Source organism: Biomphalaria glabrata, chromosome 11, assembly GCF_947242115.1.
Source record: "Biomphalaria glabrata chromosome 11, xgBioGlab47.1, whole genome shotgun sequence".
NCBI classification, from domain to species: domain Eukaryota; kingdom Metazoa; phylum Mollusca; class Gastropoda; family Planorbidae; genus Biomphalaria; species Biomphalaria glabrata.
Window position 1 is genome coordinate 24,697,626 of NC_074721.1, and position 16,467 is coordinate 24,714,092.

A 16,467-nucleotide genomic window follows, 5' to 3' on the forward strand; every position below is an offset into this window, starting at 1 on the left:
GCCAGCCATTGCTGCTCTGTATGTAAAGCGCATTTATGATGTAAAGTTTCATTTCTATTTATATTAAGTTATTAACACGCCTTGTCTTTATAATAAACGATGTTTGGTGCATGTTCACAATGGCTCTATTTTTAAGCACATTATTTTGTTTTAATATAAACATTAATACATTCTACAACAGGCATTAATGGAACGAGGTTCACTTTATACATATTAAATAGGTGTATTTTTTACTATCCGGTAGTGATATCCGGCCGGAGACGAATATCGCCGGATAGTAACAAATGTCGGATATTCGGCAGAAGCCGGAGCGACCATCCGGTGCACCCCTATCTGTAACTAAATATTCCTCTTGGAGTCATCATTTCACTAAGAATAAGAATATATTTTCATGTAAATATTTAATTCCTTTGCAGTGAATTCCTTTCTGACATTATGTGGTTTGTATGTTTACATATATTCATATTGTGCCTAAATCGACCGTGTTGTTGTACTCATGCATGCTGTTCTTCTATACTCTAGTTTGGGGATTCGTCCCAAATAGATATGTTCAACTGCTGGCGAACATTGTTCAAAATCTCCCATTCCTTTTCATCTTACTAGTTTATGCGATAATTAGTAATTATACACATACACTGTGACTATTGAACATGTACTTCATGTAAAAATATTTTGTTATCTCCCCTGATAGCATTCTTTTATTATTTTGATATTTCCATTAGTAGCATTCTTTTATTATTTGTTATCTCCCCTGATAACATCTTTTTTTTTTAAATTAACTTGTTAGCTCCCTTAGCTACATTAAAATATCACACATTGTAGAATGAGTGATATATTTTTTATTTTTTTTATTTTAATCATAAGCTTATTAGATTCATTCTGAAGATGTCCTTCCCAGAAGGGAATCTATACCCACCCAGTGTCATTACGGCTAACATGCTTATATTGTATTTTTGCAGTCTATATCTTCTGTAGGTAATCCACCGACATAGCAGACCTTTTGCTCAGACTCAGCTCCTCACCCACTGAGCGGCACTAGCTGACACTTCACTGTCGAGTGGGCAGCCCTAAGACCTCATCAGTCATTGTACATCAGCTATTAGGATAATTTTACTTGAACACTCCATAATCCTTTCCTTTCGTAAATAAATACCCATCTATTGTCAATGTATACTCAACTCTAGAGCTGGATCTGTGCCTGTATGTATGCAAAGGAATTGTGCGAGTAAAGTCTCCTTAAACAAACCCTAGACATAAGACAGCCAACTCAAACACACAACGAGGAATTGTACAAAATGCCTATAACATATTAGTAACACTAAAAAAATGTGGTTCAAACACTTACCTAAAGTATTCTCTTTCTTACAGTCCTTTTTCTTTTTTTCTTCTCTCTTGTTTGTCCTGCTTATTAAGACATTATTTGGCAGAGCTCCAGAAATAGTACTCACAACATGAGCTCTGGCAGTATAATTTTTAGTTCGTGGATTTAGACAAATTTTTCTTAACGTAATGCATTTATATGGTCGAAGCTTCTTTCTAAGCTGTACATCAGGTTGGTATCTGTACTGTGCAGGATTCGAAGGGTTACACACAAATGGTCCTTTACGCTTTAATGTGTTTGACCATTGACTCACTTTAGCATTAGGTTTTTCCAATACAATATCTTCTTGAAGCTCTTCCTTTGTTAGCAAATAATTCCCTGACACTTTTTGGGTTGGTGACGTTCTTTGTTCCAAACGTGTAGAGGTTGAAAGTATTTGAATTGGCTTCGGTTTTATAGAAAGCAAATTTGATCCATCTAAGATTTGCTCGGATTGTGTCTGTTCTATTTTTTCCAGTATAACTGATGTGGAGACTGTATCACACATGGATTCTATTGATTTTTTTTGTTGATTAGAAGTTAAAGAGTGCTGAATGCCTAATGACTTAATTATTGATGTCATGTAAATATTGCTACTGTCTGAGATCAGTGAATTTCCTATGATCTCAATCAAATAATTTTGGACGTTTGTTTGAGGCGCTCCACACAAAACAGCATTACTTTCATTGACACAAACTGATGGAGCTACTTGACTAATTGTTATTTCCGTTCTGTCCGTAGGATTGCAATGATTGTTGCTAGAGACTTCACTAGTACTTGAAAGGGATAACGCTGACTCTGCCGATGTTAAGTACGTTCCATCCTTCTCACTAGATGTCTCATGACTTAGAATCTCAACATCTTCATAAGTATCTCGATGTTGATTGGGTTTTATATTTGCATCTGTTGTAAAGACTTGACAAGGTTGTAACGTCCCATATGGACTGAAGTCCTTTAAACTCTCAGTTACAGAGTTCAACGTTTCTAATGAGTCTGGAGATAAAGAAGAGGAACTCATGTCAGAAAGCTTATCAAATGTATTTAGAGAGGAAGAAGTCAAAAGTATTTCTGGAGACTGAAGTGAAACATTTGAAAGTTCAATATCATTTAATACTGTACAATTAGGATCGATTCTAGAGCTACTCTTCATGTCATGTTTCATTATATATTGCTGTGTCTTAGTATGTTTCATCATTGGCTTAATTTGTTTTATATTTAATGCATCATGCAAAAAATGATCGTCTTTATTTCCCCACAAACTTAATCGTCTACATGTTAAGTTGGTCTTGAGATTTCGCTTCGATTGAAGTTTGCGCAGTTGTCTCATTCTCTTCAATGCAGCACCGCGTTTTGTATTTTGTGTTACCCTAGCTTCAGATTCAAGTAGATATTCTAAAAATAATAAACGATTGTTGCTATGTTTATTAGCCTTCAATGTCTTATCATTGAATGGTAGCCTTAAATCTTTGGATGATACTGCATTGTCTCCTGTGCTCATATCATGTAAATACGGCATTTGATTAGCATTCACATCGTGGTAGTTTTCTATTTCATCGCTACAAAGGCCCCTATCAAATTTGCCATTGTTTTGTTTATCAACATAATATTTTGTAGACAAGATTAAACTGTCTGGTTTCATACACAAGTTTAAGTTATTGTCTTCTTCCCTTGTGTCTGCACAAATTGATTCAAGCAGATGAGACAAGTCAATAAAGTTATTAATCTCTGCAGGTTTTGTATCAGCATTCAAATCGTTGTTAACAAAAGAAAATAGTTCCTTGTCAAAACATGTTTCCCGATTCAAACTCCTGGTGTTCATTTCTTTGTTGATTATTTGTTTATCGTTGGAAAATAATACGGGATACTCATTCCTGAAACATGTATTATGATGACAAAATCTGTTTTCGTGTGATGTTTCTCTAGTCTTCTCTTTCCATTGTTTATTGCTTGTCTCAGTTGGCCTATAATTCAATACAGTTTTATCTTTCCAGTTAAGATTTGCGCCAAGATAAAAAGAATTGCTTTGATTAAATACTTTTAAACTCTCGTTTCTAAGATGTACATTAGTTTCATGCTGACAATCTTTGAAACACTTTGATTTATTCGTTATTAAGACATGATACTTTGTTTCGTTAGTATCACATTGTGTACTATTAGAGTGACATTCTTCAGTAGTGCACACTGACATATTAGGTAGACAGCGTAATGAATCACTTCTTTGATTACAACTTAACCGGCTGAGGTAGAGAAATCACACTTTCGTTTGGGTTTTTGTTTTTACATGTATAGTAATAAGTCTGGTATACTTGTGTTTCTTGTTCAAACCAGCGTCGTGCACAACTATTCTTATGAGACTTACAGTAAGGATAATGGTCGTTTCATCATTTTGATATCTGAACCAACACATGTACAATTAAACATAGTTTCTTGACTCGTGAATTCTAGTATCCCTGATACTTATGCATGCTTAGCAGCGTTGAAATAGTTGAAAACTCAACTTCTTTCTTTTGGTACTTTAAATTGAAACGGTCCACATTTGAGCACTACCCACACAGTGAAATGTAGTATCTCTTATCTCCATTAGCAGCAAAAAAAATTCTTGTTCTTTAAAAAAAAAGATCACTGAAACATTTAAAATGGAATGGAAAGAAATCGAACAAAATAGATCTGGAAAAATTGCAAAATCTAAAGGGGATGTAGATCTAGATCTACATTACACACACCACTGGCGGATCAAGGGGGGTGGGTGGTAGGGGCGATGAGCCCCCTACTCGACCAACCCTCCTAAAGGGGGGGGGGGCGGACGAATTTTAGTAAAGAAATCACACAATTTGTATACCAATTTATTAGTTATATTAATAATATATACTAATTAGTTCTATTTCAAACTATTAGTATATTATTTCGCCCCTCCCCCTCTAGTATGTTGGCCGATTTGGTGGGATGGGGAGGTGGCGATGGCATCAATCCCGCCCTTTCCCACCATGAGCTTTCGAGTTGGGGGGGGCGGTCCAATTTATTTGTAGAAATCACAGCTTGTTAAAAGAATCAATTAAATATCTATATAATTAAAATTTGTTATTGATATTTTAACCAATCTTTATATTATGTCGTACCCCTATTAGCCGATTGGGTGGGAGGGGACGAATACATCTACTGCCCTTCCCACCTAAACCCTTTGAGGGGGGGGGCGTTCCTACTTTTCTTTAGAAATCATAGTTTGTGAACAAAATTAGTTGAATTACTATATAATTTTTACATTATATCGCTACACTTCTGGTATCATAGCCGATTCGGTGAGGTGGGGGGGGGGGGCGATTGCTTCAACTGCCCTCCCCACTCTAGCTCTCTGAGTGGGAGGGCGGTCCTATTTTTATGGAGAAATAAGTTTGTGAACAAAATTAGTTGAATATCTAAATTCTATAAGGTACATACTGATGTTTTAACCCAATTGTATATTATATCGTACACAGACTCTGATCACAACTTTTATCAATAGTTAATATACAATGTAAAAGGGTTGTACCAGGTGGTAGGGGCGATACATGCAATCGCCTTCCGCTCATCGGACAAACCAATACTTTTTGTATTTTTGTTAAGAAATTACAAAATTTAAAAAAGTATTTCACTAATGTAATGTATAAATGCTATATATTAAATTTTTATATCGAATCGCCCTTCCCCCTATTCTTTAATGCCAAATGCAATCATTAGCAGAAAGTATAAAAAGGACCCAGGATTGACGTTTTCACTCTACCGCCCTCTCCCTTTTCCATTACGTTTTAAAACAGAATAGTCAAATATGGCGACAGAGTTTTTGTAATTGCACACGAAATTATCTTAGTTAAGAAAGACTTTGTTTTTGGAAAATTTTGAATTTATACAAAATTTTTCATTATAAGAGTAACAATTGAGATGAGTTCTGAACCCAAATATTATTTTTTAAACTTTTTTCCAAACTGATATTTTTCTATTGTATAAAAAATTTTGAGACTATAACTCACAATATATGCTTGAATCCTAAAAATGCAAAAAAAAAAAATTAGATTAGAATCAAATTGGCCATCTTAATTTCTCCTCCCACTTCCGAAATTTTTTGTTTAGATTTTAGAATTATAGTTCTTTAACAAAACAAAGTTACAAACATGCCTTATTGAACAGAATGTATCACTTACAAATGAGCTTTTTTAAAAAATATTAAGTTTCGAATATTTTTTTTTTCGGCGGCGATCTTCAAAGTCTTAATCTAAATATGTGGAGTATCTTATCTTTTCAATGAACAAATTGGTTGTATTTGCAATGTAGTAAGGGCCTGTAAATTCATATTAGAATATTTTCAAGTGAAACATTATTCAAAAGATCCATTTTTTATTAGGATGCTGTGAAGAGTGTAAAAAAAAAACTTTTTGGAGTCAATATACAATTTATTACCAGATGAATAAAGGTGTAGATTATGATATCATATTTGAAATAGTGTTTACAAACATCTAAACTTACCTAACACTTATGTTACAATGTTCTTCATCAGGTTTTAATACAACTTCAATTACTTAAAGAAAAAAAAAGAAAAACGTTGTCCCTATTTTTGACACGGAGACCTCAGAGGGTAAGGGTAAATAATGCAACATCTAAAACCTTTATGGTCAACATATGGTTGGTAGTAAAAAAAAAAAGATAATAAAATTCTTTGGGGATAGAGTGCGGGGCAATGCTTTTTAGCCTCAACTTAGCGCTAGGTTGGAAACGCTCGTTAGTGGAGACGATGAAGAGAATAGCGAAGAAAAATACACCCCCCATCGGTATTCCTAAAGACCAAGTTCATTGCACTGGAGGGGATTGATCAAATGCCCAATAAACAAATTAATACCCTTACACCGTTCCTCAAAGACGTTTTGTGGTGATGTCGTACAGAGAAGGAATTTAGGAAAGTTTCCCCAGTGTGATCGGTCTTCGGCCTCGCTTTTAACCCGAACGGTAATATCGGATCTTTCCTAGATAGACGTTTGATTATACAGAAATATATAAGGCTGTACCCTAGGGTTCAAAGAGTTTTATATTTAACTCTTAGGACCAGTGATGGACAAAAGTTTTGAGGAGCGGACCAAAAAATTTAAGGAAAAATTTTGATGTCCCACTTTTTTCTATTAAGAAAATACAGAAATTTAATATTAGATTTAATGATATCAAAATTGAACTAATGTGATGTATGAAGCTACGAGTGTTTTGATAATAGTTCTTCATTTGATTCAGCTTCAGTCGTGGTTACTAATAAAAGTTAAGTGCATGGGCGTAGCCGGAGGCTTTCGGGTTCAACCCCCCCCCCCCGGAAATGAAATCCCCCCTGCGGGGGGGGGGGGGGGCTAGTCGGAATTTAGTGACTGATTTTTTGCTTTCATTTTGTTTATTTTAGGCGAAATTTTAATACTAAACCATCACTTGCCCAACGCAGCCAATGGAGTTTTGAGTCTAAAACCCCCTACCAAGGGGTTTTGAGTTTAAAACCCTCTATCATGGGGTTTTGAGTATTAAACCCCTACCAGGGGGTTTGAGTTTAAAATCCCATCTTCTATAAAACAAAACACACAAAAAATGCAAACGACAATATTTTAATTCCAAGAGAACATCTAAATAAGATTTTGATTTTAAACCCCTCTCCAAAATTTACGATAAACCTCCTCTTCAGTATAAAAAAAATTACACACTCAAAATTCTATGAGGTAGCCAAAGGGGTTTTGAGTTTAAACCCCCTTCAGCTGGGTTTGAAGCTAAAAAAACCCCTCTTCAATATAAAAATAAATTAACCTCTTTAATTTTAAAAACAAAGCAAATAATACATTCAAAATTCTATGAGCGTAGCCAATAGGGTTTTGAGTTGAAACCCCCTCCAATTGTGGTTTGAAGCTAAACAATACCTTTTCAATATAAAAAAAAAGCAAATTACACACTCGGATCCCTGTTGGATCTGCAAATTCGCAAATAATATTCAATAGGAGATTTAATTTTGATGGTCAAAAGTAATAATGTTTCAAAGATTCATTAGCCGTAAATTTAAATTAAATAAAACAAGATTACAAAGAGAGTTTGTGTTACACAAACTCAGAGGCGGCCCCCGTCGAAGTCGGATCCCTGTCGGATCTGCATATTCGCAAATAATATTCAAGAGGTGATTTAATTTTGATGTAAAATGTTTTACACGTTTCGGATGTTCCTTCAGAGTTGAAGATAATTACTTCCTAGTCCAAACCTCCCGCAGGACGACGGGGGATGGGAGCGGGCAGGGTTTGAACCCTGGGCCATCCATAAATCTGAACGACAGTCCAGCGGGCAAAACCGCACGACCAGGCAGCCATCCGATGGTCAAAAGTAATAATGTTTCAAAGATTCATTTGCCGTAAATTTAAATTTAAATTTAATCAAAAAATTGTAAATTAGTTTTAGTATATTAAAACATTACAATATTGATCAAAACGTTTGGAAATGAAAATCTACACTTTTTTTTTACACTTTAAGTTTAGAAATTGAAATTCTACATCTTAATCTAGTCTATTTTAGTCTAAACTAGATCTACAAATTCCAGATCTAGACTCTAAAATAATTTTAATTAGAATATAAATCCAGATCTAGATATACTGTAATAAAAATCTAGATCTAGTTTAAAAAATCTAGATTAGATCTAAATCAAGATATCATTCCTTTTTTAAACGCGAGTCACATAACGAGGCTTAATAAACATTACTATACCGAGTTCTTTTTTCATTTCATTTGAAGAATTAATTCCATATAACGTCATAGGGAAAAAAAAACACTACGTCACACGGCCTAGCTAGACTAAAAATCGCCTTCATCTATAAGAGCCATTTATCGAGTGTTCATAGACTTTGGTGCACCGAGTGCGTTCTTTAAGCATTTCATTTAAAGAATTCATTCCATATGACGTCAAAGGAAAAAAAACACTACGTCACACGGCCTAGCTAGAATAAAAATCGCCTTCATCATTACGAGCCTTTTATCGAGTGTTCATAGACATTGGTGCACCGAGTGCGTTCTTTTAGCATTTCATTTAAAGAATTCATTCCATATGACGTCAAAGGAAAAAAAACACTACGTCACAAGGCCTAGCTAGACTAAAAATCACCTTTATCAACACGAGCCATTTCTCGAGTGTTCATAGACATTGGTGCACCGAGTGCGTTCTTTTAGCATTTCATTTAAAGAATTCATTCCATGTGACGTCAAAGGAAAAAAAAACACTACGTCACACGGCTTAGTTAGACTAAAATATGTTTTCATTAATACAAGCAATTTTTTCGAGGGTTAATAGACATTGGTGCACCGAGTGCGTTCTTTTAACATTACATTTAAAGAGTCCATTCATATGACGTCAAAGAAAAAAAATTCCATTACCTCACAATAGGCTAGTACCGGTACCATAAAAAAAAAATGTCTTTATTTACACGAGATATTTAACGAGGGTTCATAGACATTGGTGCACTGAGTTCTAATAGATATTATTTAAAAAGGATCAAAGCCACATTGTTTTTGCGTTTTGTCTGTTTTGTCCGTTATCTTGATATAAAAAAAACAACTAAAAGTTATTAAAAATTGATTAACCTTTATTTTACGTTTCAAAACATCGCAATAATTTTTAGGTATGAACACAATTGAAAAGTTTATATAATAGATTGTTCCGGATGTTTGTATAAATAGTAAAAGAAAAAAAAAATTTCAGATAAATGTAATACCGTTAATTAAATTTTTTGGATGGTCTCGTATAAAAATTAGATGTACTACAGCCACGTGGAGAGATTTTCATACCTTACTTTGGTGTTTGGATTCTGTTTTCCTTAAAAATCGGAACATAATATTAACGATAATTAGATTTTTTAATGTTTTAGGTAGAAAGTTAAATGTACTGTAAGAGAGAAGTGAGATAAAATATTTTTCATAAAAATCCGTAAAAACATTATTTCGTAAATGAGAAGATTATTTGTTTATTAATTAGAAGAGGGAGTTCAAACAATTATTTGGCGTTAGTAGATTTTTAAATAAATTCGGAAATTTCTGGCGACGATTTGTAAGAAACAAAATCCGGAACTTTCTTTATCGATTACAAAACTTCTATGTTATGTTTTACAAGAAAATTAAATGTCTAAAAAGTAATTTTCAGTAATCAATTCAAGTAAATTACTTTTTTTAAAAGCCTTATGCGATTTCAAACAATCATTAGGCATAATTCATGTTTTATAAAACAATATCCGGAACATTTTTACATTTAATGAAATATAAGTCAGTATAGAGATTATGATTTAGCATTAATATGCTATTTACATAAAAAACGGAACAACATATTATTGATAATGTGTTTTTGCAACGTTTAAGCATGGAAATTAAATGTAATATAAGTTAGAAGAGCAAACAAACATTTGTTGGCGTTGATTAGTTTTGCACAAAAAAATCCGGAACAATCAATTTTAGATACTTAAAACTATTGAGATGTTATGGGAGGAACATTTAAGGGTAAATCAGATTTTCAATAGCTTTTAGAGTTCTAGTTTTTTAAATCTAATCGTGACGGACAGACCGACCAACAGACAAAACGCACAAAAATAAGCTTCTTTTATTCGGATGGGGGCACTAAACAAAAAATAAATAAAATCTGATTTTTAAAAAAAGTTTAAGGAATTGGTTTAGCACCGGATCATGTTGCGACGTTACGCTACTGCACGAAAATCGCTGCATAAAAAGTCCATTTAAAAAAATGTGCGTGATATTTACATACAAAGTGCATTATTAGCCTTTATAAACAAACAGAAATGTTTTCTTTTAATTTTAGCAGCTAGTTGACCAGAAAAAACGTCTTTAACTATTATTTGTATTTGTTGTAAACATTTCCTGTACATTTTAAAAATATATTTGACTTAGTGATACTGAAAATACACAAAAATTGTCCATCTTTGTTAGCATATTGTAACATTGCCTCCCTTACATTTACGTAATTGTTTTAGAATTGGTGTATTTTTATGAAAAAATCGCTTGCATAATTAATTTTATAAATTAAACGGTTTGCTTTTAGAAAACCAAAAGTAGCCGTTGCACCTAAACTTTTCAAGCCTGATTTAATGATGAAATAATATTTTTCATATCTCTTCTAGTTTTCGAGATCTGAGTGTGACAGACGGACAGACGGACAGACAGACATTTTGCACAAACCTAATAGCGGCTTTTTCCCCTTACGGGGGCCGCTAAAAAAGTAGATTAGTTTTAGTATATTAAAACATTGCAATATTGATCAAAACGTTTGGAAATGAAAATCTACACTTTTTTTTACACTTTAAGTTTAGAAATTGAAATTCTACATCTTAATCTAGTCTATTTTAGTCTTAACTAGATCTAGAAATTGTAGATCAAGACTCTAAAATAATTTTAATTAGAATATAAATCCAGATCTAGATATACTGTAATAAAAATCTAGATCTAGTTTTAAAAAATCTAGATTAGATCTAAATCAAGATATCATTCCTTTTTTAAACGCGAGTCACATAACGAGGCTTAATAAACATTACTATACCGAGTTCTTTTTTCATTTCATTTGAAGAATTAATTCCATATAACGTCAGAGGAAAAAAAAACACTACGTCACACGGCCTAGCTAGACTAAAAATCGTCTTCATCATTACGAGCCATTTATCGAGTGTTCATAGACATTGGTGCACCGAGTGCGTTCTTTTAGCATTTCTTTTAAAGAATTCATTCCATATGACGTCAAAGGAAAAAAAACACTACGTCACACGGCTTAGTTAGACTAAAATATGTTTTCATCAATACGAGCAATTTTCGAGGGTTAATAGACATTGGTGCACCGAGTGCGTTCTTTTAGCATTACGTTTAAAGAGTCATTTATATGACGTCAAAGAAAAAAAATTCCATTACCTCACAATAGGCTAGTACCGGTACCATTAAAAAATGTCTTTATTTACACGAGATATTTAACTAGGGTTCATAGACATTGGTGCACTGAGTTCTAATAGAATTTATTTAAAGAGGATCAAAGCCGCATTATTTTTTTGCGTTTTGTCTGTCAGTCGGTCTGTCCGTCATCTTGATATAAAAAAACAACAACTAAAAGTTATTAAAAATTGATTAACCTTTATTTTACGTTTCAAAACATCGCAATAATTTTTAGGTATGAACACAATTGAAAAGTTTATATAATAGATTGTTCCGGATGTTTGTATAAATACTAAAAGAAAAAGAGAATTTCAGATAAATGTAATACCGTTAATTAAATTTTTTGGATGGTCTCGTATAAAAATTAGATGTACTACAGCCATGTGGAGAGATTTTCATACCTTACTTTGGTGTTTGGATTCTGTTTTCCTTAAAAATCGGAACATAATATTAACGATAATTAGATTTTTTAATGTTTTAGGTAGAAAGTTAAATGTACTGTAAGAGAGTAGTGAGTTAAAATATTTTTCATAAAAATCCCTAAAAACATTATTTCGTAAATGAGAAGATTATTTGTTTATTAATTAGAAGAGGAAGTTCAAACAATTATTTGGCGTTAGTAGATTTTTTAAAAAATTCGGAACTTTCTGGCGACGATTTGTAAGAAACAAAATCCGGAACATTCTTTATCGATTACAAAACTTCTATGTTATGTTTCAGGAAGAAAATTAAATGTCTAAAAAGTAATGTTCAGTACTCAATTCTAGTAAATTACTTTTTTTTAAAGCCCTGAACAATCTATTGTCGATATTTTTAAAATTTGTTTAAAGATGAAAATACGGAACAATTTGATATTGATAACCAATTATAGTGACGCATTGTCAAATAATATAAGTGTAATATTAGTAAATTATGCGATTTCAAACAATCATTAGGCATAATTCATGTTTTATAAAACACTATCCGGAACATTTTTACACTTAATGAAATAGAAGTCAGTATAGAGATTTTGATTTAGCATTAATATGCTATTTACATAAAAAACGGAACAACATACTATTGATAATGTGTTTTTGCAACGTTTAAGCATGGAAATTGAATGTAATATAAATTAGAAGAGCAAACAAACATTTGTTGGAGTTGATTAGTTTTGCACACAAAAATCCGGAACAATCAATTTTTAGATAATTAAAACTATTGAGATGTTACGGGAGGAAAATTAAAGGGTAAACCAGATTTTCAATTGCTTTTAGAGTTCTAATTTTTTAAATCTAATCGTGATGGACAGACCGACCAACAGACAAAACGCACAAAAATAATCTTCTTTTATTCGGATGGGGGCACTAAACAAAAAATAAATAAAATCTGAGTTTTTAAAAAAGTTTAAGGAATAGGTTTAGCACCTGCACATGTTGCGACGTTACGCTACTGCACGAAAATCGCTGCATAAAAAGTCCATTTAAAAAAATGTGAGTGATATTTACATATAAAGTGCATTATTAGCCTTTATAAACAAACAGAAATGTTTTCTTTTTAATTTTAGCAGCTAGTTGACCAGAAAAAACATCGTTAACTATTATTTATATTTGTTGTAAACATTTCCTGTACATTTTAAAAATATATTTGACTTAGTGATACTGAAAATACACAAAAATTGTCAATCTTTGTTAGCATATTGTAACATTGCCTCGATTACATTTACGTAATTGTTTTAGAATTGGTGTACTTTTATGAAAAAATCGCTTGCATAATTACTTTTATAAATTAAACGGTTTGCTTTTAGAAAACCAAAAGTAGCCGTTGCACCTAAACTTTTCAAGCCGCATTTAATGATGAAATAATATTTTTCATATCTCTTCTAGTTTTCGAGATCTGAGTGTGACAGACGGACAGTCGGACAGACGGACATTTTGCACAAACCTAATAGCGGCTTTTTCCCCTTACGGGGGCCGCTAAAAAGGTATCAGGCCAGTGAAATATCATAGAGCCAATGAAATAGTTCCAATAAGAACTGAAAATCAGAAGAATAGTCAGATAGTGACTTCATATTTGATAAGGAGGAGAGTTGTGGGCTAGTAGTGGGGTGGAGAAAAAGGATACTCAAGTTTACGGGCTGGTCCAATGCAAGGTAATAGATATTATTATTAGTTGGCCAAAGGATTGTATTGGGAGCGTGTCACTTTATATCATTATATTGTTATAGGTAAGAAAAACGGGAGGTGTCCATGGCAAAACAAACAATCTATATCCTGGGATCAAATCACCAGGCGAAGCCATGTGGGTCATGCTAGTTATGCTTATTCTTGATGTAGGTCTTTTCAAAATTCTTAGATTTTCAACAAATGCCTCAAAATATTTGGCACTTTCGTTGCTCCTTTAAGGGTCGCATGCATGTGAACTCTTCAGTTACAAAGTTTCATTCATGTCTTTTATCAGTACTACCTTATGCGTTGAAACATTCGATAATAGAACTAGAACAGAACCTAGCTACTACCTTACATTTTACATTGTCACCTGTGGAGTCCACTCTAGTTTTTTTTTTTTGAGAATACAATTTCAAAATCCTTTTTATCACCTGGACCTAAAGCTTCGCAAACTTGAAGCCTTGTTCAACAAATGTTCTGCCAGAAAGAGTACAACCATGTACGCTACAAAAAGTTGCATGGGTTACAGCTTTCTGAAAACTATCAAATTAAAAAGAATGCTGGTCTAACAATTCATAGCAAAGACTTTCAGATGTTTTTATCATCAATCATAAATTCATAAAGAGTTTTATGTTTGGAAGTCAAATGTCATGATATAATATAATCCTTATAACGGTCACGATTTCATTACAAATGAAAAACAGAGGCTAGTCTTTACAATTATTTAAAATTTAATTTTTAAAAGTACTTCCACGACCACGTCCACTCGTCTTGAGAAACAAATTTAGAATAAACTCAACGATTTTATTCAACATTTAATAGTTGAAATGTTTGACGAACATGTTTGAATACAATTTTTAAAAAACCACTGAATTACCCATCTCAGACTTTTCTTTCTATGGGGCGGCAGATGATGTAAATGTCAACCGTTTCTGTGAGCCGCGGTTTACGAGAGTCAGTTTGCAGTGTAACGACCAACCGCCTTTACTTTCCCCACCTAATGTCAGTTACCCATTAAGGTTAGGTAGATCAGGGGATGACCCAAAACTTACACCAAAATTTAGTTTAAATTACTCTATGAAACTCTAATTATGGGACAATCACCAAATATGAATCATGCAAATTAAAATTCGCTATATTACTCCAGTGGTTCATCTGGTATTGAAAACTTGAATGCTTACATTGCGAATGATTTTGATATTTTTAATTACTATTTCTAAACATGTGGCAGGCCGATTAAACCTTTCGGGAGCCGGAGTTGGCCCGCAGACCGCAGTTTGTCCATCATTGCATAGGACAATTACAAAGAAGAAGAGAGAGCGCTAGGAAGTCGGAGTGATAAAAAAAAAGCTACATAGAGCTTAGGAAATATTTGAATTAAGAAGTCGAAGAAATGTAAGTGATTGTATGTAGAATTCTTTTTAGGGGCGGTGACGGGTGGGGAGTGAGAAAAGGGAGACTAGAATTCTCAGATCAAAAATATGTGTTTGTGTTTGTGAGGTCAATATACGCGGGCCGTTCCAATACGATGTAACAGGTACTAAAATTCATGGGTTTTTTTAATGAGCGGGTGAGGGAGAAAATTCTACTAGAACTCACAGGCTAGACTGAGTGTGTTTGGGAAAGCGTTTTAAAGATGGACGTTCCAATTATAGCGTTTGATGCGCAGGATGCAAAATAAACAATATATAGTCTGGAAACAAATCAACGAGTTAGCCGTTTATATGCACATTATCTAACAGGACAACTCACCATTGACAATATCAACAATAAAAGTAGTCTTTTGCTCAAATATAAACATTATAGCCTATATCTAGATCTATATTCACTTACTATTACATCAAACTCCTATTATTGTATTATTTCACTGTCCAGTTTACAGGACAATCACAATGTGGCACACATAGATCTAGACTAAGTATATAATATATGTCATTTGATAATTTATTCCCAATGGTGCTGAAACTAAAAAAAAGATTAAAACCATTGCTTCTAAATGAAGAACATATATATGTATAGAATGGTAGAGTTGTAACAAAATCATATATTAATAAATGTCGGTGTTTGTTTGCTTTATTCAGTTTGAAATGTTTTCCTTTCAAACTTGATTTACGCTTCGAAGAAGACACCGAATTGTACCAACATAATTTACGCACCATAAGTATAATAAGTGTGCTTTGTTCTCCCCAATAGTTAGCTCCTGGTCTATCTGGCTTATTACAGTATAAACTCAAAACTAATATTTCTTTTAAATAAATACAAAACTTTAATTTTCAAACTACTTTATAAAATAATACCAGAAATGCCTGATGAGGATTTCAAAGTTGAGGAAGTCTCAGCAGCTTTATAAAAAACCCACAACTGGACTGCTCCTGGGCCGGACAATAGACACAACTTTTGGCTGAAAAAACTTACAGCCATACATGTACCACTAACATCAAGTTTTAACAAGTTAATATCAGAACCGTCTTCAATGCTGCTAGAACTCACTGAAGGGAGAACATCTCTCCTCTCCAAAAAAGGAGATCCAAATCAACCATCAAACTATCGCCCTATCACTTGTCTGTCAGTGGTGTATAAACTATTAACTTCACTATTAAAAAGTAAAATGTATACATTTTGCTCTGCCCATAAGCTACTAGCAGAGGAACAACAAGGTTGCATTGAAGAGTCGATGGGCTGTAAATTACAGCTAACTATAGATGGTATTATATAGCACCAAGCTAATAGAAGAAAGAGAAATTTACAAATGTGTTACATCGACTACAAAAAAGCCATTGGTTCAGTTCCCCGTGATTGGCTATTAAAAACCCTGGATATTCATAGAATCAACCAAGAATAAAAACACTATTAAAAAGTCTGTATGGATGATTGGAAGATAAATCTGCACCTTAATCGTGATAAACTAGGTTCTGTGCACATAAGAAGAGGTATATAGCCTCAGTTTCCATCTGCAACCACGAGGAGGTACTTCATAGGACTTGCTGTGGAAAGGCTATGTACTGGCAAGAGAGA

General features: G+C 33.3%; 1 protein-coding gene across 1 annotated transcript in view; it reads right to left on the minus strand.

The window, feature by feature from the left end:
• Positions 1-15,545, minus strand: part of LOC106051046 (uncharacterized) — a 41,136-nt gene extending 25,591 nt beyond the window's left edge. Inside the window, exons 1-2 of the mRNA XM_056004133.1 lie at positions 15,286-15,545; positions 1,346-3,982 (exon numbers count right to left, since the gene is read on the minus strand). Coding sequence (XP_055860108.1) covers positions 1,346-3,548 — 2,203 coding nt within the window. The 5' untranslated portion in view covers positions 3,549-3,982; positions 15,286-15,545. The remainder of the gene's footprint in view (positions 1-1,345; positions 3,983-15,285) is intronic.
• Positions 15,546-16,467: the final 922 nt, after the last annotated feature.